The 21,725-nt window shown below is 36.3% G+C and overlaps 2 protein-coding genes across 2 annotated transcripts in view; both read left to right on the top strand.

Annotated features, from left to right (window-relative positions):
* LOC109829663 overlaps window positions 1-14,699 on the top strand; it is a 19,386-nt gene extending 4,687 nt beyond the window's left edge. The window contains exons 6-21 of the mRNA XM_020396713.1: window positions 313-343; window positions 1,671-1,745; window positions 3,672-3,768; window positions 3,972-4,045; window positions 6,955-7,072; window positions 9,237-9,347; window positions 10,212-10,288; window positions 10,566-10,632; window positions 11,376-11,441; window positions 12,371-12,478; window positions 12,583-12,713; window positions 12,859-12,925; window positions 13,055-13,122; window positions 13,215-13,308; window positions 13,752-13,822; window positions 14,245-14,699. Of these exons, the coding sequence (XP_020252302.1) occupies window positions 313-343; window positions 1,671-1,745; window positions 3,672-3,768; window positions 3,972-4,045; window positions 6,955-7,072; window positions 9,237-9,347; window positions 10,212-10,288; window positions 10,566-10,632; window positions 11,376-11,441; window positions 12,371-12,478; window positions 12,583-12,713; window positions 12,859-12,925; window positions 13,055-13,122; window positions 13,215-13,308; window positions 13,752-13,822; window positions 14,245-14,548 (1,559 nt within the window). The 3' untranslated portion in view covers window positions 14,549-14,699. The remainder of the gene's footprint in view (window positions 1-312; window positions 344-1,670; window positions 1,746-3,671; window positions 3,769-3,971; window positions 4,046-6,954; window positions 7,073-9,236; window positions 9,348-10,211; window positions 10,289-10,565; window positions 10,633-11,375; window positions 11,442-12,370; window positions 12,479-12,582; window positions 12,714-12,858; window positions 12,926-13,054; window positions 13,123-13,214; window positions 13,309-13,751; window positions 13,823-14,244) is intronic.
* Window positions 20,300-21,420, top strand: LOC109829661 (probable membrane-associated kinase regulator 4). The gene is given in 7 exon segments (XM_020396711.1): window positions 20,300-20,348; window positions 20,431-20,555; window positions 20,557-20,634; window positions 20,636-20,688; window positions 20,690-20,729; window positions 20,771-21,036; window positions 21,038-21,420. Coding segments are annotated over 7 exon segments (891 nt in total). The 3' UTR covers window positions 21,318-21,420.

Here is a 21,725-nt window from a genome sequence, read left to right as displayed (position 1 = left end):
CCCCCCGCCCTCAAAAAAAAAAAAAAATACTTTTTGCACTTTCTATAGCTTGATGTAGGAAAATTGGTTAGCATTTTTTTTTATAAAAGCTTCAGTTTGGTCCTCCCCATAAAATTAACTAAGTTCAACTAATTGATGGCCCTATATGTATAATTGAGTTTAACCCATTAAAGGCCCAGTGGATAATAAAAGGCCATTTGCCTACCCCCCAAAAAATAAAAATAAATAAGAGGTAGGCATTCTTTTACTAGAAAAGAAAAAGAAAGAAAGAGAGGAGCTTCTCAAAACAACATGAAATTTCTCAATTTTGAGCTTTAACAACATGGCCTTCCTTTTTATTCAGGTAAAAATTCTCACCTTAATCTTTACAATTCTTGAATTATTGACTAATCTTTTTTATCTGATCAAATAAACTATATAGTTTAATAATCTGAGTCTAGCCTCACAAGATGTTTTTAAGTTTTTGTTAATTTACTTATTCAATCACGTTTTCACAATGTCAACCACAGCTGTATAAGGGATTTGCTTTATTAGCTTGTTGGTATGTAGCATCTCAATATTATTAAATTGATATCTTTAACTGAAAAAAGCATACAAATTTAATTTGAAGTTGGTATTATTCTTTTTCTTTTTTGATGAATAAAAAAGAGGGCTTATGTATCTTGGATTCTTGGCCCCCATGAGATAAATTTTCTGGCTTCGTCCCTGGTTCCACGTAAATCTAGGACGATTGAACCTAGGTCACAGTTCGCTATAGCGCACCGCGTTCCCGACTTCTATGATTATGCTTCTTTGTCTTTTTCTAGTGCTGAACTCTTTGTTAACACTTAACAGTCTCCAGCTTTAATGTTACACGTCTTTATCATTTTCCTTCCATTTTCTTATTCACTATACCTTTGTTATTTATAATTATGTGAAAGTCGATAGGTAATTTTGAATATAGAAGTTCTCAAATAAAGAACTGAACTCCTCAGTTTTGATAAACACTTAGTTAACAGAAAATAACTTGCTTTGATTCTATTGTAATCTGAAATACCAGTTTTTATATATTTCCTTTACCATATATCCAAGCGTATTGGCAAAATTCCTTCTAGGTCTCTGTATATTTTCTATACTTCAGTTAGTATGAAGAGCAACTACATTTTGAAAATGGGAGCCAGGGACTTGACTCTGTGTCCCTTTTATCATTTTGTTCTCCAGAATATAGTAAAGCACACTGGAACTCCCTGTGACCAGAGTAATTAGTTTCATGAGATCTATTTCATGTCAACATTTTATCTTCCTGTGATGTTCATCATTTCACTTGATTTTCTAGTCCGCACGCTATACTTCTCTACTTTATTCTACCTGCTTCTGTTTATTGATATAATAGATAAACATAAACTGTAGATAGCATCTGAAGTGCGCATTAGTGCTGTTGATAGTAGATTAGTATTTTCAAATGCTAAGAGCCTAGGAGACAAGGACTAAGTGGTTGGAAATTGAACTCGATCAATTTAAATAAGTACCATTATCGAGTGTAATGTAATTGACATTATCTGCATGGAAAGTGGCGCAGACTGTCAATCATTTTGTTTTGAATGAAGGCACCCTTTATACTTATGTTCACATTTTCTGATTGCATTGTCATGTTGGGAAGTGTTCTTGCTGATGGTGGAGTTTAACCGCAGGTTAACTTTTTGTGTGACTCAGATTCTCGATGCGCCAAATGAGGAAGAAGTTTCACTATTGCTAGAAATATTCGGGTGAGTCTGTTTGCAAATGGAGTCTTGACCCACTTTAAAGTTGTGATTCCTGTAAGCTAAATTTTTTATTCCTCTTTATATTTTATCTTGATTTTAAAAAAAATGCAAATGGGATATTAATGTTCATGTTTATGATATTTTTGTGTCAATTTGAATCAGAGCTTACACCTCTCAGATCCACAGAAACTACATAAACTGTGAAAGTCATAACTTCACATAAAACACTACTTGTGTACTAGCTTGCAATTTAATATTACAACAAGATTATTAGAAATAACTATTTTTTTAACCTGGGAAACTCTAACTAAAATCCTTTCAATGGAAGACTTGAAGTTTCATCCTTGATGACAGATATAGAAGATTCTCTCATAGGACATTCACTGATTACGATGTTACAAGTTATTGGAGCCAGAGAAGAGAGGACATGATTTTTTCAGCGAAAACTTGCCTCTGTACGCAAAAAGAATACCACATTTTTCTCTACTAACAGCAGAGTATGAAGGATAGATTGCCTTCCTCTTGAATCTCCAATACATGATCTCAACAGTCTCTACTCCCTCCTCAACCTGATTCCTTTCCCCTCTCTATTCTTAAGTTTGTACTCAATAAACCATTATTACAATTAATGGTTACATGACCTTTTTTAGGTGACTAATAGCTTTCATCATAAAATCATAGCCTTTCAGTTTCCACTGAATTGATATTGGGAATCCGGCAACTCATATCGGTCCGCAATCTTTAAAAAGTACAGGCATTTTTGTTCGCATAAATTTGTTGTCTCGTATATTAATTGGGTAGGTTAATTTGAAACTTAGTTTCAGTCAGAATGACTGCAATCCTGATTTATAAACTTACCGAACTACCCGTCCCCCTCTTTGACCTCTTAAACCTTGTTACTTGATCCTCTTTCAACTTCATTACCTCCTATATTAACTTCAATACAAGAATATATGGGAAAATCTCCACTTTATCTTGTCCTATACATATAAACACTCTTTAACCTTCTTTTGATTGTTCATTGTTTTAGCCATTTTGCGCAAGACCTTAATTAATCTCTTGCCACTTCTCTCTGGGCCCTGGCTGATTGCTGCACATTGGGTAAACTTTAGGTAGATTCAATAAACTGCTGATATGATACTTGGGAATAGTTTTACTTTTAAGTAATATTCTTCTCCCAATATTGTTAAAATACTAAATGTTTATGATTGGAAAATAGTTTTCTTAAATGGTTATAATAGCTTCTATTGTAAACCTTTTGTGGGGGCCGTGGGACACAGAATCTTGGAGCATTGTATATGTCCCTAGCATTCCAATCTTGCTGTTGCTTGTAGATTCTGGGATGCACGATCTAGCAAATTAACTTGTGTGGGTTTACAGTTTAAAATTTTTGAGAACTTAAAAATACAGGTGCTACATAGAGGCAAGGTTGTTAATTTTCTTTGAAGCAGTAACTATAAAGCAATAAAAGAAATATGCTCTCAGATTTTGTGGCTGACACAGTTTTGGAAAAGTATAAGGCTGCCAGTCATGCATACGGCCTTGGTGTTAATACTATTTCGAAAATGCAATAGCAAACGTTTGAAGTTTCAAATGTATAAAGATCATGCAGAGACTTGGTATGGGACATCCTCAAGATGCCAAAGGAACCTAATTTTGTTCTGGGTAGGAGCACCTACATTTCAAATTATGGCAAATAGGTTTGGGCTGATGACTGTTATTCTCAGAAATAAATTGATATTTTGATCTTTAATACTACGGTTTAGCCAAATGTCAGTTAGTTTATTCTGATGAAGAAAGAGAACGATATTCATTTTTTGTTATGTAATATATGATCCAAGAAGTTTCTACATATTGTCTTTCTTCTAAGATTCACAAGTTACTAGCTTTGCTGGATTTGGCATCTAAGTATTTCTTAATTACATGCAGACTCTCTTTGACAGGAGACAAGGACATCCACTATGCAATTATGAATAGAATACAACATCTGGCAAAAGCATTCTCAATCTACCATGATGAAGTTTTGGTATGACTATATTACTCATAACAGTTCCATCTCTGTAGTATATTTATTCAAATCATCAGCATTCTGTATCCTCGCCTGAGTCATTGTTTGCATTTACTTTCTGATACCACACAGTTCCACTAGCAGTTTGCATTCACAAAATGTAATCTCTTATTTGCAACATTATATTTCCAAGATACTATTTATTCTATATTTATTTTCAGGTTAAGCGAGAAGAATTGCTTCAGTTTGCTCAAAGTGCCATTTCAGGAGTGAAAATGAATGCTGATCTAACAAGGTTATTGTGCAGAGTTTTTTGTGATGCTTTGGTTTTGTTAGATTGGAGTTAGTATTAGTTCATAACTTAAAGTATGATATTTTATTAAAACTTGAAGTGGAGACAGGATTATACTCATTTCTGGGAATGAGATCAGGAAAAATTAGACAGATGCTTTTTTAGTATCTGTAGTTGCTAACTATATACAACTATTTAGGCTTATACGTAGTCTCCAAAGACATATGATAAACGTAATGTCGAAGGCCAACCATTCTCCATAAGTTGGGAAATTTGATATGTACTGTAAGTTTGAGCCACGGAGAAGGAAGAAAATTTATCTAATTGCTCCAATGTTTAAGTACATGCAACTAAGGTATGCTCAGCTGGAGAAGGTGTAATATGATTGGATGATAAGCTGAATTCACCTTTGAAGAACAATTCCAGAGAAAGGTCAATTGAAACAGAATTCACTAATAATGAACTCTAAACTTTATATTTGTAATGAGTTTTTTCTGGTTTCTGATTGAAAATGTTTTATCTAATTTGCTTCCTGTGCTCACTAGATCAAAAATTATTGAATCTAGAATAAAAGAGTTTAGAGTGTCAACAGTAGGTTACTTATTTAGGTCAAGTTTACGAGCATTTTCATTTATCTCAAATAAGATCTAAGGCACACAGGTACGGGTGCGGGTACGAGTATGGGACACGACAAATTTGTAAAAAGTAGGGTACGGGGACACGGCTACACATACATGTGTATACAATAATAAGTTACATGAGATCAATATTATTTTTTATTTCATGTGCTATGAAATAAAATTTCTATAACATTTATATGTTTCTTTTAAAATATAGATCAATAGATTAGAAAATTGCTTATTTTTAACTTGGTTCTGAAGACACTTTATAATCATAGTTTTGAACCAGGTACAAGCTGAAACGAACTCAACTTATGTTCAAGGAGTTTCAACAATTGAATTTGAATGTGAATGATAGAATATACGTCCAAAAAGTATGTGACAAGTGTTTTAACTTAAAACATGTATTACATAATCGAGTACACATTTGAATATGTATATGCAAATATCCAAGGAGAGTCTACTGAAGTTTCAGTGTTGGGTACGGGTATGACGTGACTACGACACTGGTATGGCTTCAAATAGAAGTACCCATGCAACATAGATTAAGGTCATAAGGTGTATGCCAGTCATCTCGTAAGCTTTTCTGTATCCTTCACAACTTCTATCCATGTTCAATATTTCCCTCACTACTTAATATATTATAACCTTCAACAAAATTCATAATGTGTTCTTGATAGATTGCCCAAAAGAGTAGGTCCTCCTTGATATACTTTTCCAAAAAACTGGATATAGAGATGCCTTCACAGTCTAGGCATGCAGACAAAATATTTAACAACATAGGAGTAATCTCAGTCCATGTGAATTGTGAAACATGGAACAGCATGGGTGTGCCCTCTGCACCTACCCATTCATATATCCAGAAAATTTTTATAATGTTTGCCTTTCTTTGTATCAAATATACTAAACTACATATAAATCGCTTTATAACCTCGTGTATGTTCTTATAACAGACCTCCATGCCTACCATGAGTACTATGGTCCTCCTGATCTTCATGTCTCAATTTTTCTTGACTATAGCATTATGGACATTAAGCTTAAACTCTTGTGTACTCTTTTCACTGAAAAAAGAAAACATATCATGAGTTCAAATTTAACCTGAAATGGAGAATCCTCACTCCCCTATGTACTTCCATGAGCGAGATTTGAAATTTTTTATCAGAAGCCTTTAAGTGATTTTTATGCTCATCAGGCGGTTGAATGGTTGATAAGGATTGATATATCAGGTCTTTTTCTTTTCTTTATTTTTGAATAATGCCAACATGTTATCATAGCCAAGAAAAATGGAAATGCATGGTTGATAAGGATTGATATATCAGGTCTTTTTTTTTTTGAATTATGCCAACATGTTAGCATAGACAAGACAAATGGAAATGCTCGGAACAAGACCCTGAGAAAGGGGAGAAGGATACCTTCACTTGCAGGAGCTGTAGGCGCAACTAAGGTAAATCCTTTGGTGGGTTGGCTAAAAGGCTTGGAGCTAGTAACACCGAAAATGACAACCCCTTGAACTAGTCATGAATCCAAACTTATTAACCACATAGCTATCTTTTATGGTACCCAAGGTGGGAGCCGTACTGCGACTTGATTTTAGTTGTTACCTGATTCGAGACGAACGCACTCTCAAGTTATATTGCCATACTACTGCTTTAGCTACCGAGAAAATGTGATACATGAAGCTTAACAAGGTCCACCTGGGTAAATATTCAATGAGCCCAACTGAGATCAAATGAGGATGGTTTCCAAATGTAACTTTGTAGATGAATCAGGTCACAACATTTAATCTAACAAATCGGCCACGCACGGTAGACAAAGTACATCAATGGACAACATGACAGCCAGGGTGAAAGTCCACCTTTGGTCAAAACAATCACATGCTTATAGAGTCTCAAATCAGGAGATGAGCATTCTTAGAGGCCCTTTAGCATCCTGGGTAATTTACCTATTTGTAGGATTAAGCCTGACAGAAGAGCCTAGGCTGGAAATAGACAACTTAAAAAATTGGATCTCAATGTTCATGAATTGTTTGCTTCCATATTCTAGAACAGTTTCAGTAGCACAAATAATCAATCTAGATGGAATCTTCTTATTGGTTCTTAGTGTTATCACCCTAAGGCTCAAATAAGTAAAATTTTTTGAAAATATTTTTATGCGTAACATTTTTCAATCAAAGGTTATGAGGTTATTGTCTTGTAGGTGTAGATTGCATATTAGATGCCGGTTATGGATTTGGTTTAAGTGATGATCATGAACTATGTTTACTAGCATTCACATGTTCTTTATTTTTGTCAGAATAGATGCAGAAGCCTCAAGTTTGTGTAAAAGGATCGATGGAATGGAAGCATTGTGCACTTTTTCAGAGGAGGGTCACAAACAGGCATCTGCAAAGATGGATTTTACAGTTGTGGAGGTAATTGTGATGTTGATCTTTAGTTTCTGGCTTCCATTATGTTTCAGATATGGAAATGCTTTATTAAGAATTGAAAGTCGTTTGAATTGTTTAGGGGCTAAAATGCAAAATATTACAATACTTCTGGAACGCAAAGTGCACTGCCCACTAAACGAACCCACACAAACAGACACACATTCACACAGACATGTACACATATACATATATGTTTCTACAGTGGGTGCTACCAAGTGCACTCTGCATGAAGTCCCGATATGATAATTCCTGCAATTCTTTTATAAATGCCACATGAAGTCTGACTCTGAACACATATAATATACGGTGTTTTGCGCTTTAGCTTTTAGAGTTAGGGTAGGAAACAATTTGCAATTTAATATTTTTCTCTGTTTATTATTCATCTTTAACTTTTAACATATATGGAGAGAAAGTACATGCAATTTAGTTAATCCTTTAAGAAGGGAAACGGAAATTGTGTGCATTAGAAAAGAAGAGATATCATACCTAGAAATGTGATATAGCAGGAACCTTATAAGATGACTCCAAAATGTAATAATAAAGTAAAATAAAATAAAATAACAACCTCTGCTATACACCAGGGCATCACCTCTCCCATTAGGAAAAGAGTTTACAAAGATATTGATAAAATATGATGGAATAATTGCACATCGTAAATAAAAATTAATAGGAAAATATGACAGAATAATCATATGTTATAAACAAAAAAACTAATTTATGTGAAATCTAAATAGTCAAAGACCGATAGATCAAAATATAAGAGGATAATTAGACACTGTAAAAAAATATTAAACAGAAAATTTATGAATGAGTGGAGTATTAGTCACTATAGCTTCACATGTATTGTCTGCAATAGAGAAGCATATACATATGTAACGAGGACATGATTATTATTAAAAAATATAAGTCACAAATTTACTTACATCATTTGTTTCTAAGATAACATATCTGAATTTTTATCCATATTTGCAAAGTATCCGATCTACAGGACACATAAGCATATAATTTGATAAATAAAGTATTTTTTTTATAATATGAAGCAAACTTTTGAGCTCTGCTTCTAGAAAGACATGTCACATATAAATAAATTTATACATAAAATCTTTTGCAAAGAGTTGCTCATGCATAAATACAAATCATAACAAAATATTGACGATGTACTTTGAGAGGGTCCTTGAAGCCATACTCTCCCTTTCATCTCTCGATCTTGTTCTTTTTTCATAAGAAAAGAAATGCATATTCAAATTAGATCAATAAATCAAAAAAAAAAATCAGATTTAGTACGGACTGTATGAATAGGATTCAAGAAACCAACCATAACAAAAGATTAAACCTAGAAAAGCTCAATTCCTTGAAAATTAAATTATGAAGAGGAATGTAAAGTAGAAGAAAGAAAGATGCTCATCTTTGGATCGCTTCTGGAGGATAGAATTTTTTTTTAAAGAGAATGAGATGTTTATTGAGAATATGAGACTCAGACATGGTAAATGCTATTGGAGCAATTCAAAGTTAATAAAATATAAGGTATATGTGGGGATGAGGAAGCATCAAAGAAACAAAAGTTATTAATCTTCTGGACTTGATAATTGTTCATGGCTGGAGCATGAAAGCCTTTTAGAGGTATACTAATTACAAAAGACTTCTGAGCTAACAATGACTTCTAAGGATAAACTCCTAACCAACTTCAAAACTTGTAGAGACAAAATAAATTTCTGAAGATAAGTGATTCAAAACATGGCCAACAAAAAAAAAGGAAGAAGAAGAAGTAGAAAAGGAAAAAAAAAAAGATGCAACCAGGTAGCTATATAAATAGATAAGATAGTATTAGATAGTGTAGATGGAAGATGAAATAATTATAAATATTTTTTATTTCTTCTAATTAGGATTTAGGAATTTTGACGGGATTACAATGTAATATCCAAAAGAATCAAGGTTAATATTAACCGTGGAAAGATTTAACATACTCACACTTTTAAGGGAGTATGATATAGCTTCTTAATCTTTTGAGGGATCTCAAATTGTAGCATAGTGTTGTATATTTGCTGCAATTTGCAGGACCTAGTCGTTCTCTTCTTTGATTTATATTCTACTTTGCTTCTGTAGCATTAAGTTTATTTTTTTAATTTAATTTTTCCATTTGGTTTCGTAGGGTTTGAAAGAAGCACTTGCAGAAGTTCAGTTGTGTTCCAAACTAGAAGAGCTATTACTAAAGAAGAGGTCCATAAGAAATGGAGATTCGGACCAGATACATTATCAAAAGGCATGACTGTAATTTTCTTTTTATTGTTTTACTTTAAAGACTAAGGTTAGTACCATCTAGCTTCGAATGCATGCTTTGGTATCATATTTCTGCCTTTCCATTTAATATTACCAATTATGGATCTGAAACATAACCTCTTTAGCTGCTAACTATACAACAAAGTCTACTCAAAGGAAACATGAAAATGTCGTTGTCACAACATGTTTGTCAACTTTATAGACAATTGACCGGGTATTGGTATCCTCCCTCACTACCACCCTACTCCTTCTGTTGGATAAAAAGGCATGTTTTTATTGTAATATCTCTAATACTTAGAGTCGTAGCTAATTGTGTTTGTCCTAATTTATTCTCAGCTAAACAACAATAGGAAAAGATCTGAAGTTGTAATAGGGGCTACTTGTTTGTAGCATCTTTTGGCTACACTTTCGTCTAAGCTAGTCTAAAGTATGCTCCATTTTGCTAATGATTTCTGTAGCAAGCGAGTTCAAATGGTCAGTGGTGAAGATCTTTACAGCTTCCACAAGAAATGACCGTTTACATTATGACAATCATTCTATCTTATCTTTTTTTTCTTTTAATTTTCTTCACGTGCATACTTATTTTGCATATTCATTGCAGTATTGTGAAGTTCTTGTGATCATTATCTGCATAGCCAGACTTTTGCATTATTTTTCAACATTTTTTGGAGCATTTCCTGCTGCTCATGGGAAAACTAAAAAAATTGCATTTTTTGTGAATTTATAGTTCTTATGTGTGTCAAATAATGATATAATAATTTCTAGGAGATGCAATTTGAAACCTCACTTCACTTGTTTTCCGTGTCAACATTTGCTACCAACATTATCTTTTCTCCTTGATTGTCAGGTTGATAAATTAAAAGTTCTGGCAGAATCTCTTGCTAACTCCTCTTCGAAAGCAGAAACGCGTATTGTGGATCACAGGTTTGTCCGTTGTCTAAAAGAAAGGGGGCTCATTTTGTTTGTTTGTGTTTTTATCTACTAACACATGTATATTTTGTTGTGTATTCAAGAAGAATAAATGAACACATACATTTCTATTGAATACCTATGCCATAGCAATATTTATTATGTTATAACTAAGCAACACAAGCTTGAATTTTTTAGGCATTCAAACTTTTACTACCGTATGCCCCCCACCCCCCCTCCCCGGATAAGCAATTTACTACGTGACTCCTCTTTATTGCGGAATAATATGCAGGAATCAGCTAGAGGAGGCTCTCAACTTCCGTGTGGCCAAAACCCATGAAGTCAGTGAAACTGAAAAGGTATTTCAATGGTACATGAATATAGAACTTCTTGACAACAGATATAACTGTATTTCTTTATGTCTTAAGGGTTTTTCCATACTATACATAATTGTTACCTATGAATTCTATCTATACTGCCTCCCATTACGATAGATTGAATTGAAAATTACTTCTAAGGTTCTCACTGCTATTTCTAGCGACCATAGAACCCCATGCACACACAGACATGTATATGTTACATCTTACTCAGTGTTTGTACTGTACCCTGGCCAACCTCATAGTCGTAGTAAGCATTGATTTTGGATCTACTTAATAACTCACATTACAATACTGAAGTTACATTGTGTTGTCCATCCTTTCAATACAAGGTATAATTTTGATTGGAGTGTCGCAATATATCGGATGGTGCTTGCCAGGAGAGTTGGTGTTGATTTGGAGTCATTTTAATATACATTATTAAAGAACCATATATGTTTTATTATTTTCTTGTCAGCACTAATTAAAGTTTCTTGGCACTATAAAAATTTCCTATCATGAATCACAATGTTCAAAAACTGCGGCATCTTCAAAATATTTATTTCATGGAGTTTTAGGATTAATTGACCTACTGTTGGTTTTATATTGGAAAATTGTATTCTTTGATATTTTTTCCCTTTCCCTGGAATTTATTCAATCAATACATTGCCCTATGTATTTTCATTATATTAGTTTGTTGCCTTAAATAACTGAAATTGATGGAGAACTGTATCAACTTTTCTCAGGCACTAAAGGCTGACATAGCTGGACTAGAAAGGCATCGAAACATACTCGAAGATGAATTAATGAAGGTATTTTAGTTGTTGTTTCAGTTCTTGCTTTATTTAATAGGAACTCTTTCTTGTTAGGTGTCTGTATGTGTGCAATCCTGTAATATGGTTCATCTGAATATATGGCTCTTTAACAAGGCCCAAGGGAAGAAAGTGATTCATGGAGCTGACCATAGACAAAGCTGTTGTTGCTCTTGTTGTTGTTTCTTCTTAATCGACTGTGTATGCATGAGAAGAATGCGCCTGTCTGTAGCCAAGTTTATCTTCTTTCCGCTTCATTATATTCTTCTATTTTTTATTTCATTATTATTTTTTTTGGGGGGTTGCAACCACGCTTTATTTTCTTGAGTTAAAACTGCACGATTAACAAGATGGGATCTTATATACCTGCTCTTTTTTGTTACATATGCCTTTGTCTAGGATTTTAGCGTTATCTAAACCTTCGTTCTACACCAGAAACTATTTTTGTGGAAAATCTTGGAGGTTGCCATACAAATGCCAAGTGCACAGGAACCTGGATTTTTTTCAATCAGAGATTAAAATCTAATGCAGGTATTCTTATGTGATTAAAGTAGTTGTTCAAGGAACATGGACATGTGGGGCAACAAACATCTAATCTCAAGTCTAGATGTTCTTCAATTTCACGCTAATTAGGAGAGCCATTATAAGAACATATATTTTGAATGAAAATGCAGTTACATATTTAGTTTAACGATATTCATAGGTCATATAGTGTTTTGAAGGTGTTTTTTCTAATTGGAAGAACACTGTTCTACTAACTAAAGATATATATAATCAAGCATGTTGATCTTCAGGTTTGAAAAATATGAAGGGGGAAAAGGATTCAATCATTTATTCTGCAACCATTCTTTTCATTTACAAATGGAGTTGTAATTTGCAGTTTCAGCACTGAAATTTATATGTCCATTTAATCTAATTATATCTCCTAGGTAAATATCTCTCTGAAGTCTGCTACTTTACGCCTCCACAAGCACAGGGAAGAGAGGAACCATTTTGACGAAGCAAGCAATCAGATCATTGTGCACTTGAAATCAAAGGTTCAATTTGTTTTCCATTTCTTAGCTTTTCACTTCTAAAATTCAGGAAGCAGTTTGATACGTTTTTCAAGAAGCCCTTTATTTACTTTCCCTTCACTCCATAGGAGAATGAGCTCTCAAGATCTATTGTTTCATTTAAAGTAGAGGCTGATACTGTACACGAATGGATCCAATTCTTGGAAGAGACATGGGTTTACCAGTCATCGTACACAGAACACAAAGAAAAGCAGACCAAGTATGTAAACTCAGAAGCTAAAATAACTTGCCCCTCGTTTATTTATTTTCTGCCCCCATATCTTATTGTTCTTTTCTTATACTATTAATGCATTTGTTATTCCTTTCTAACAAAACTTATACTAATTTTTTCTTTCATGGTGAAGTGCTGAGCTGGAAAAATGCGGAGATTGCCTTTTGAGACTGATCAAGCATCACCTTTTGGCATGCAAGGTATTTGTTTATGGGAAAGTTATTTTCAAATGGTTAAAACACTATTTACATGCATATAGTTATTCTTCGAATATTCCTTGTGATTGAAGAAATAATTTTGTGTTTCTTGTGATTGTTTAATTCTCATAGAAAGAACTGAGACCTTCTATCGATCACATCAAAACATTGGTCGATAGTTTAAATAGCTTGAGAGGAAGGTACAACAATATTTACTGCAATATTTTCCCAAATGTATCTCTCTTAAAGTACTACATATAGATTGTGTTTTTCCTATTATCTGATGTTTCAGGTCAGAGAATACACTGGCTGCAAATACTGAGGCTTCAAGTAACTCGAAATCTCAGGAATCTCTTGAGAAAGAATACTTGGAATCTGAACGGAAGGTATATTTTCCCCCTGTAAATAAGCTAAGAAATTACGAGGGATGAATAAATCTTATTCTGTTTTCTTTTGTTTTGACTGAATAAGATGAGAAGAAACTTAAATGGTAGGAACATGCATCTCAAAAACCGATAGGAAGTTGAGTTCTCAACTTACTCATCTAAGTGTGCAATTTCTTTGAAACTTCCAATATAGTTGAAATAATTATACAACTCTTGGGTTCATTTTTCTTTCGATGGATTATACTTTGTCACCCAAACTCACCTACTGATTTATATATTTGTTATTGCTTTTCATCCTCTTCATTTTGAAGCTAAAGTTTTGTCTTTGCAAGGAATATTTCATGAAGCAGTTACACGTTATACTTTGTATATACATGTTCTTCACAATATGTTCAAGTGTCCTCTCACCATTAGTCTACTCCTTATGACCTGCATCTTCTCAGATTGTTACCGCACTTAGCGTCGTTGATCGCATGAAAGAGTTGTTTTACACTGCACAAACTCAGGCTTCAAGGTGAGATAAATTTCTCCACTCCAATCCTATCTTTTGTTATAAGGTTAATCGCAGATACGTCCCTTGTACTACGAGGTTGTATTCACTCACAATCCCTTGAACTCCAAACGACATTATTTCCGAATTAAGTTGAAATGTCTCGTGGAAACCATCTGACAATGAATTACCCTTTTCCCTCAGTTTAACTGAAAAATACTAAATTGTCCTCTATATTGAGGCCACAATAGTAATGCCGTCCTCATGGTGGTGTGGGTGCTGAAATAGTTAGGGGGTATAAGTGCTTGCACCACCATCGTACAAGGAGCGTGTTTGCAATTAACCTTTTGATATATGACATTGTTTTTTCCCCTTCTTTTTATCGACATAGACACCATAGTGTCATAAACAAGAGTAAAGAAGATGATGAATCATTACTACCGCAGGAGAGATGATCCTGAGATCAAAGAATTATTTGACTCCATTGAGGAGATGAGACGAGAGTTTGGATCTGTAGAAAGGCCAAAGTTAGAGTTGGAGATTCCTAAATTAGCAAGGCGCCTATCTCGTCGGCGGTTGGCCAAGGGGTTATCCAATGCTTCAGATTCACCTAAGCCAAAAAGAAGTGAATCTCCTTTCTCAGCAAAAGCACACCAATTGTATCAGGGAGCCGAGCTCGCAGAATTTGTCGATGCAAGTGGAGATTGGTCTAATGATGAAACTTTAGGTTGGGAGTTTGATGATAATTGAATAGGAAGCTCTTGATTTAGCAGCAAAATGAACTAATTACAGTGGAGGAGTATGCATTATTTTGGGATTCATTTTTCCAGAGGTTTAGAGTTGGACTGGTTGTATATTATCCCTTTTGATTTACGGAAGATAAGTAACATGTTTTTCTTGATACATATTTCTTATGATATTTGTATCTTTTCACCTTGTCTTTGTTAATATGTCGATACACACGCATTTTTGTAACTCTGTAGTTTACACAAATAATGTATTCACCATTTATTTATTTCTAAGCCATGCTTGATCATGGAAGAGTTAAACACGTCTCTTGCTTTGTGTTTTTTTTCTCCTCCAACCGTACGTGCATTGATGGTGCATAAAACAACTTAGTTAAATGAATCTCTCTCTCCTCGCCTTCCACGTTCGCACTTTGTTTTCATGTGATAAACCAAACCGTGTCCTATCTTATTATTTCTCCCTAGTTACGTGTAGTACAAGTCCACAAGAACTTGTATTCTTTACTCATCGTCTAACTCAATTGACTCTCGGATACAAGTGTCTCCTTTAGTCGGATGTTTCCGAGGGTCCAGCCGTGCGTCTGTAATCAAATTATCTATGAGGTAATACGGTCGAGCCCATCTTCGGGTACTCGCTGTTTACTGGATAAATGGTACAAAAATAAAAAAAAACATAAGGATTTGAGGATTTATATGTGTAAACAGCACCGTGAAGCTAATAAAGGAATGATGAGCAGCACCATTTGACTTGGTCTTAAACCCCCCTGGAGCTCTTTATTTCAATAGTTTGTAGATGGGGAAGGCTTTGCAAATTTTTTTATTTGTTGCTCTGCAGGGGGGGAAAGGAAAAGAGTGGCCTCGAGCTCTGGAGTGCACGAGTCTTTTTATGAGTTTTTATACTCCGCCCACCTTCGGCTGTCGGATAGAGCCTGTAAGTGATATCAGCGACCAGGATGCGCGAAAGGGGAGTTATCATATCTAACCCTCAAGATCTTACATAATTACACGAAACGTAAATTATTTTATTAGCACTTACACCCCTCGAACTTCAGACGCACTGTTTTACCGTTAGGTTGAAGAATCCCTCAAGTTAGCTCTAAAATGAGGGTAGATAATGAAATTGTCTAAGCTTTTAAGGGGCGTAATTGCTACAAAACGGTTTAGGAGATATAAGTAGCTACGTGTAGGTTGTCTAAATATTTCTGCAAATAGTTGATTTTCATCAAGCACCGATGATGGAAGTTATAATTTGACGGTTTCCATAAAGCTACAATTTAAAAAATTTCATGTAGATCAATGAAGGTTACAATATGACGACCTTCACAACAACCGATGAAAGCCCTAATCCAACAGCCTTCATAATCAACATTGGGAGTTGTAGGCGTCAAAAAATGCTGAAAGATATCCAAATACAGCTCAAGAAGAAATCATCCAAAAAGGCAGAAGAACACAAGTCTTGACTGTCTCGCCGTACGAGACAGACTTGACTGTCTCGCCGCGCGAGACAGTCTTTACTGTCTCAGACAGAATTTACTGTCTCGCACGTGAGATAGTTTTCAGATGGTCAAAACCGCCTTTGTAACTGCCCTACACGTGCCACTAACTGTTCAAGAACGTGGGAAACATCGTGGGCGAGAATCACGTGGATAACTGCCAAAATAACGGAGTTTGAAACGTGGGAAGGCAGTTAAAACGAAAACTGCCGATGAAAGCCCTAATCCAACAGCCTTCATAATCAACATCGGGAGTTACAATCTGATGACTCTCATATTTTCAAGGAGCCAAGACGAAGGTTACAAGATGACGATCTTTGCAACGCTTTAACAAAGGAGACTACAAATTGACGGTCTATTCAAATCAAAACGCAAATATCTCTCAAACCGTAAGGAATTTGGCAAAACTGATGGGAGCAAACCGAACCCTTTGGGTTTGGGTCGGTTTGGTCGGCTTCGTCTTATCGAGATAGTCGATTTTTATATATAATTTGTCCAATTCTGACTTACGGTTTTAAATTTATGACCTGTTCTTCGCAACAAGTCATGTTCTGAAGTCCATCTGCAAGACGGGACTTCGTCTGAACATTATACTTCGCCTGAAGCTTGCCAAGCTCGTCTGAGGCTCGCCTCTACGTTCCAAAGTGGAAACAATGCAACCACTGCGTTCCCATCAACAAAACGCAGCGTTTTCAACCGCTAACGCAGCACAAACGCAACGTTCTTAAGCTACAGACGCAGTTCAGATTCAGCCGCTTACGCAGTTCGAATCCATGCGTTCGAACGCAAGTTCACACCCAGAACGCACATCACTATGTTTGACTCGTTCAAACGGTTCCAAAAACCATTTTCCACCCACGATCTGGGGAGCGGTTTAAGGGGCTGTTACACCCGATTAATATGGCAATTAAGCCCGCATTAAGGATCGGATTAAGGGGCTATTACACCCCAAAATCCCTTATAAATAGCTGAAAATCCAGCTTAGTTGGGGACGGCTTCGAATCCTCTTTTCGGCAGCAAAGAATAGATCTTTTGGAGCAGATCAAATCTTTGGATCTTCAGATCGATCTTTTGGAACTTTGGAGATCGACAACTTGGAGGAACTCTTGGATCATCTTGGAAGGCTTTCATTGGAGTCTTTGAGATTACTCGGCTTGGCTTTTGAACTCTTTCTAAGAGTTCTTCTCAACTCGATCAAAGTTCAAAACTTGCTCTGCAAGTTCTTCTAAACTCGTCCAGAGTTCTAAAACTTGCTTTGCAAGTTCGTCCAAGACATCGAGTCAAGAGGCGAAGACAACGTTCCACGAGGTGAAGCGTTTGGATCGTCAATGGAAATAAACTCGACGCAAGTATTCGAGGGAAGCATTCCATCGACATCAAGAAGAACTCAGGTTAAACAAAGGGAATGGTCTCCGTCGATCCCTTCTCTCTTTTGTAAATCGGGAAACTGATCAAGAAGATTTGTAATTTTTCTTCTAAGTCTGTTAGAAAGAAGTTGTATCGAGATAATTGTAATTAATTCTTTTTCTCAGTCTGTCAGAGAGAATAATACAAATTTAATTCTCAATTGTCTTCTTCGAATTTTCCCACCAAACACTACGCTACTACATTCAAGGAGTATCCAGAATCATGCTCATATTTATATTTTCAAATCCGCGTCTCATGTTATTTGGATATCGAAAAACAGCTATAGATAATTAAGAGATATTCCCAATATATTCTGACCGGTAAACGTAGAATAACAAAATGGTCGCCTTTTTTTTAACCAAAGCAAATATTTTGAGGCGTCAAATTGGAAACGTAAAGCTTCCCAGTATTCACATGCTATTACAGAACAATTAAGGGTCTATGTGAAAAAAAAAGTAAAAAAAAAAGGAACAGAGCAGAGGGGATAATGGTAAGACACGATATAGTAACGCAACACTTTGGAGCATTGTGCACAAGGATCTGCTGCTTTTGTTTGCCTAAAAAAAGAGGGAAATCAAAGAAAATGAAATCTATTTCTAAGAAAAATAGGTTTTGGGAGTGTTTGGTTGGCTAAAAAAAAGAAGGAAATCAAAGAAATAGAGATGAGATGAGATGAGTTGTCACCTTATATTATAGGATGACGTGAATGTTTTTTTAAGAAAACTTGTTTTGATGTTGTTTGGTTGGCGGAAAAAATAAGAAAATAAATTATAAGAAACCTATTTCTTATAATAGGTTGTTTTCTTTTGTTTGGTTATTTCTTAAAAATAAGAAAATATTATAAGAAACCTATTTCTTATAATAGGTTGTTTTCTTTTGTTTGGTTATTTCTTAAAAATAAGAAAATAGATGAGATGAGATGAGTTGTCATTATATTATTGGATGATGTGACTCACACTTAAGGAAATTGTTTTCCTAGCTTTTTGAGAGGAAAACAAAGAAATAAAATGTTAATGAGATGAGATGAGTTGTCATAATCTTATTGGATGATGTGAGTGATTTTTAAATATGAGATGAGATGAGTTGAGTGATGTTGTGGATGAAAATAATATTTTATTAGATGTGGTGGATGTGATGGATGAGTTGTTGAATGAAAATAATATTTTATTAGATATAGTGGATGAGTTAGATAAAAATAATATTTTATTAGATGTTGTGGGTGAGTTTTAGGGATGGAAATGTGTGAAATTGTACTTTTTAAGATTTCTTGGTTTTCATTTCTATTTTTTGATTTTTTGGGAAATAACCAAACAGGCCCCAGCTGACAAAGAATTGATATTAAAAAAATAGAATAATTCCATCAATTGAGTCTCTTCATACACTTGTTCAGACTATGAATTTTTACAATTATTTTATATTCCTTCTTTTTTTTATTGTCAGTAAATCAAAGCATCAGGGATGGAGCCATATATTCTTGCTACTTTATTTGTCAACAAAGATCAAATCGGAGGAGTATGTCACACCAACATGCCATTTATATATTACAAAAAAAAAAAAGATAAACTATGAAAAGTTAACCCCTATCACTATCACTATAAATTTAATAATCAATCTTCTAACTACTAAAGACCTCTATTTGTGATCTTTTTTTTTTTTTTTTTGTAATGCAAAGGCAACTATATAAAAGAGGAACTGGAACTCTTAGCATTTGACGTGCAAAAAATACCTACAAATAACTTTAGGATAGGACTTAGATGCGAGGATTTTATTTGTAATTTACCCTTATGAAAAGTAAAATTTGCGTAGAGTTATAATTGCATGTATCCGTAGATCTGATCAAAGTTATAATTGTAGCCAGTTTTGCCAGTGGTCCCTCTTTTTTTTTTTCTTCAATTTTATGTACTAGTAACATTTGTTGCATACAACTATCTTTGAATAAATAAAAATAGCGGAAAAAAAAAGGAGTTGAGATGTTGCTTTCAAGCCACCCGCAGAGCTAGGCTCCGATGCTCATATTTAGTCAGTCCTGATTACTACTAGAGCTATTAAAGCGCAAAACTCCAGGTTTTGGGGCGATGGGCCTTTTGTTTGAATTTGAAATTACCTTGTTCAGGCTGCCGCATTAAGTGTAATCAATTTAGAGACATAAATAAATGATGCATGAATAGAAGCCTTGAAGACGGAAGCAAGGCTGGAAAAGACAAAAAAAAAACCAATCAAGTACCAAGGTAAGTAGAGGATTAGACCTTAGAAATCATATACAAAAAACTTTGATCATATTGCTTCGTGTGGGGACTAATTAAGAGGAAAAACTATCCAACAGACTCTGCGCATGAGACAGGTAGCGGTCCAAGAGAGGAGATCTTCCTAGATCACACTATACCCATCTCCGGATCTTCCTGTTTTACATTGATCGAACGATAGACAGTTGTTGGTCATAGAAGGGGTCAGCCACCTAGGGAATGTGAGTCAACCGTAACGCGGCGGCGGGGGGCCGAGTAGAAACCCACCCAACAACACCCTATAAAAAGAATCTTTCTTTTTTTGGTTTCGCACTAATCAAATAGCGGTCAGCTCCTAGATCATCAGTTGTCCAGTAAGCATCTCGCAATTCCGTCGTACGTACATATTTTAGCGTGGCGCGCCTTCCAACCCCCAGGTCCCCACCCCCTCTATAAGTCCAAATAACCTTCTTGGACACCCTCGCATAGTTCCAAAGCTCCTCCTCATTTCTTTCTTATTTTTACCCGGCCCCATCTCCTCTTTAAAGGATGCTCTTCTCCTCAACCTCTCTCCAAAACCCTCTACAGGTCCAAGAGCCAGAGCATTGAGAGAGAGGGAGGGAGCACGTTGACATGGCGAAAGAAGGCCATTGCTATGTCGACGACCAAGATGAAGAGGAAGGCTACATAGACATGGACATAAACCCCGCCACGTGCTACACGTGCTGCACCGCGGAAGAGTTCGAGTTCCAAATGTCCTCCAGAGACCCGCCGGAAGAGTTCGAGTTCCAAATGTTCCAGAGACCCCAGGCCGACCACAGCCACCTCCCCCGCCGACGAGATATTCTACAAGGGCAAGCTCCTCCCCCTCCACCTCCCCCCTCGCCTGCCAGATGGTCGAGACCCTCCTCCTCCAAAAGAAGCCCGACAACCAGGCGGCGACGGCCGCCAGCGGCACCACCCCCTTCGCCGTCCTGCAACGTCTCCCCCGCGACGTCCTGCTACGTCAGCGGCGAGCTCAGCCGAGGACTTCTTCTTCGAGGAGGAGGAGAGAGGAGGAGGGGCCGGGTGCCGAGAGAGCCCGCGCGGGCCCCGGCGCGGGCGGCCGGCGTCGAAGAGGTCGTGGCTAAGAAGCTGAGGTCCATCAGCTGCAGTCCTCATCCCTCGCGCCTCAAGCTCAGGGCGTCCAAGGCCTACATTCAGTCTCTCTTCTCCAAGTCGTCATCGGCCGCCAAGCCGAAGGAATGCTCCTCCAAGAGCGGGCACCTGAGGAAAGAGGAATCGGGAGAGGGAGGCGGCGGGGGGAGAATGCGGCGCGCACACAGGAGATCGTTCTCGGGGGCTGCCACCGTGCTCAAGAGGAGGTCTCGAACAATTCTCCTCCTCCTCCTCCTCCTCCTGCTCGTCGTCCGACTCCTCGTCCTCTTCGAGCCTCAAGAGGAGCAGCAGCGTGAGCTCGGACAAAGAGTGCTCGGTCCAGGGAGCGATCGCCCACTGTAAGAGGTCCCAGCAGGCGCGGCAGGCCTTTGGGAGGAAGAGCGTGAGCGACGTCGAGTTCTACCTGAAGTCGGGACCAGGCCGATGCGGAACGCGAGGAGAGAAATTAAGAGGTGATGTAATCTGTGTGAATTTCTTGCGCTCAGTCTTTTAATAGTTTCGAACGGGACAGTGACTGTAAAGCCTGTACATTTGTTCTCCGTCCTTGACGAACTTGGTCTGATCCAAACTGTGATGTGATAATTTTTTTTTTTTTTTGATTTGCTTGGGCAGTAGTTAGGTAAGTAGGGTCAGAATTATAAGAATTGACTGGGTTATATGGAAGTATTGCAAGAGGGGAAAAAAAACTACGGGGATCTATTATTATTGTTATTATTACTACCAGTTGAGATGCACGCACGTGGTTAAATATCATAATTATTTAATAAATTAATAAAAAATAGAATAAAAATAAAAAATAAAGTTTTTTGTGGGATTGATTATCAACTCAATAATCTCTCTCTCTTTCTTTCAACTGAAATATCATCATTGTTCCCTTCTTCAACCCAGGCTGTAGTCACGT

The sequence above is a fragment of the Asparagus officinalis genome, chromosome 2, assembly GCF_001876935.1.
Source record: "Asparagus officinalis chromosome 2, Aspof.V1, whole genome shotgun sequence".
Lineage (NCBI taxonomy): Eukaryota > Viridiplantae > Streptophyta > Magnoliopsida > Asparagales > Asparagaceae > Asparagus > Asparagus officinalis.
The sequence above is the reverse complement of the archived record's forward strand: the minus strand, read 5'-3'. Positions and strand labels throughout refer to the sequence as shown.